Source organism: Cantharellus anzutake, assembly GCF_015039405.1.
Source record: "Cantharellus anzutake strain C23 chromosome Unknown EI90scaffold_122, whole genome shotgun sequence".
Classification (NCBI taxonomy): Eukaryota; Fungi; Basidiomycota; class Agaricomycetes; order Cantharellales; family Hydnaceae; genus Cantharellus; species Cantharellus anzutake.
Window position 1 is genome coordinate 1 of NW_024067072.1, and position 1,972 is coordinate 1,972.

The 1,972-nt window shown below is 50.8% G+C and overlaps 1 protein-coding gene across 1 annotated transcript; it reads right to left on the bottom strand.

Moving 5' to 3' along the window:
• Nucleotides 1–60: 60 nt before the first annotated feature.
• On the bottom strand, nt 61–1,972 carry EI90DRAFT_3021659 (uncharacterized protein; the record flags this gene model as incomplete). Its single annotated transcript, XM_039057686.1, is given in 10 exon segments — nt 61–159; nt 189–207; nt 272–416; nt 482–593; nt 659–1,040; nt 1,060–1,243; nt 1,358–1,577; nt 1,622–1,739; nt 1,763–1,828; nt 1,902–1,972. Coding segments are annotated over 10 exon segments (1,416 nt in total), but the record flags the coding sequence as incomplete, so codon positions are not given.

A 1,972-nucleotide genomic window follows, 5' to 3' on the forward strand; every position in this document is an offset into this window, starting at 1 on the left:
AGACATCAGAACATCAGAACGTCGGCAGAGGCAATAAGGTAAGAAGAGGGTCAAACGCACCAGCTCGGGATCCATGTATGGGGAGAGGGGGGGGGCGAAGCGCTTGCCTGCAATGGGAGCGGCTTTTGCCTTGGCCTGAAGTACGGTCGAAACCCATGTCTACGCTGGCAGGACACGAGGCAGCTCACCGAGACGTGTGACGCTGGCCTGTGGGCGTCGAGCATGGTGCGTTGGACCACTCGCAAAAACCGCCAAACTGCAACCGACGAACGGGGCGTCCACTTGCTGTCGGCTGTCAAAGCCCAGCATGGCAATCGCACGTGCACTTGGTTTGTTTTCGTTTTCGTGTTTTCTTTCTTTCTCTCTTTTTTTTTTTCGTGCTCCAGTCCAGTGGCCCATGACCGTTCGAGTTCCAGCTGGACAGCCACGGATGGAAAGCGATTTAGCATTCAACGGGTTCAATCGCGCCAGATGTGCATACTTAGAGAACCAGAACCGAACTGCAGTTTAGTTCCGGGTTCGGTTCCGGTTCGAACCGGTTTCTCGCGAACTTCGACACCCCTACCAAACCATACTCCACAGCGAAAGTGAAACTGCCACACACAGAACAAAAGGTCAATCATTGCTACATCATGGTCTTTAGTAATCAGTTCCCCACCCGATACACCAGCTGGTCGTTGAACAGTATTAACTTGTCCTGGGTATCTGACTTTCTGGTATGTTCCTGCCCAATCAAAATATAACAGATGGATAGCCAGCGTGTCAGGGTCAACAAGAATGGTAATGTCTCGAATATCGTTGTGCAGCGTTTGCACGATATTTCGTTAGATTTCACGAGTTTTCGCTTGTCATTTGAGAGTATGGTGATGTCAGAAAGTGGGCGATATCGCGAAAAATCCACGATAACCACAAGCCAACTTCCAGGAAGTGAAGTCACCCCCCAAAGCTGGGGTGCATGTCCCAGGTTGGCGAGTAATCGGCAGGCCTCTTCCGAATAGCGCTTCGCGAACTTGATATGCAGGCATTCTTCAGGGCTAACGCTGGTTCGTGCAACAAGACAAGCTTTCCCCCAACTCGTGACTGATACATGAAGCCGATATCCCGGCCTGTCTTGTCTTTGGATAGGGAAATGCGCGATCTGCTGCTGGGGCTAGGGAAGGGAGCGACTCATAGTGCGTTTCCATCCACTGGATGCCTTTCCTGAAAGCATCCAGGCTAGACACAGCACTCATGCTGGTTTCGCCTGTCCAGAGAGGCATCAAATCACGCATAGGTTCACAGGTATGTTCTTCCTATGCACAATCAGCAAAGAAGTGACCCTAGTAGTATATTGAAAATGTACAGATGGTCGACATACCTGAATCAACCATGAGAACACACGGGAAGCGGGACTGGCGGTCTTGTCCAAGCACATTTTTTAGGAATTGTGGATAATAACCAACAGCTTCAAAGAGCGCGGAACCAGAACATGAATCATTTTTGCATCCTCTAATGGCAGGTGGCAAGATGATGACTTTGCCGTCCATTCTGTACTTAGCATTATTGGCTGTTTCAGGCGCCATGTAAATCCCGCCCTCCTGTAAAACATAAATCGCCGACCTAAGATTCTCATACCATGTACACGCGGCTGCGGTGAGGGCTTGAAGAAGCCCTTGAGCCCATGCTGCTGCGCAACCACTTTTGAATAGTCGAATGGCTGGTTAATGCAGACCAGGCCTTGTGCGACGGCTTTGAGCGCGCTGGGGGTGGAAAGAGCTTCTACAGAATCTTTTTGAGACGTTCTGGCCCATCATCCTCGGAAGGGGCCCTTAACCATTTGGCAACGCGGCTGCAGCAAAAATTGGGGTGATCAGTCTTGTATACTAATAGCTGGGCTGAACCAACGAAGCCATACAACTCACAATCTGGCTGCACGTCGACTACCAAGTGGGGAAACTGCACGGGCAACGCCGTTCGCTGGCATCATCGTCAT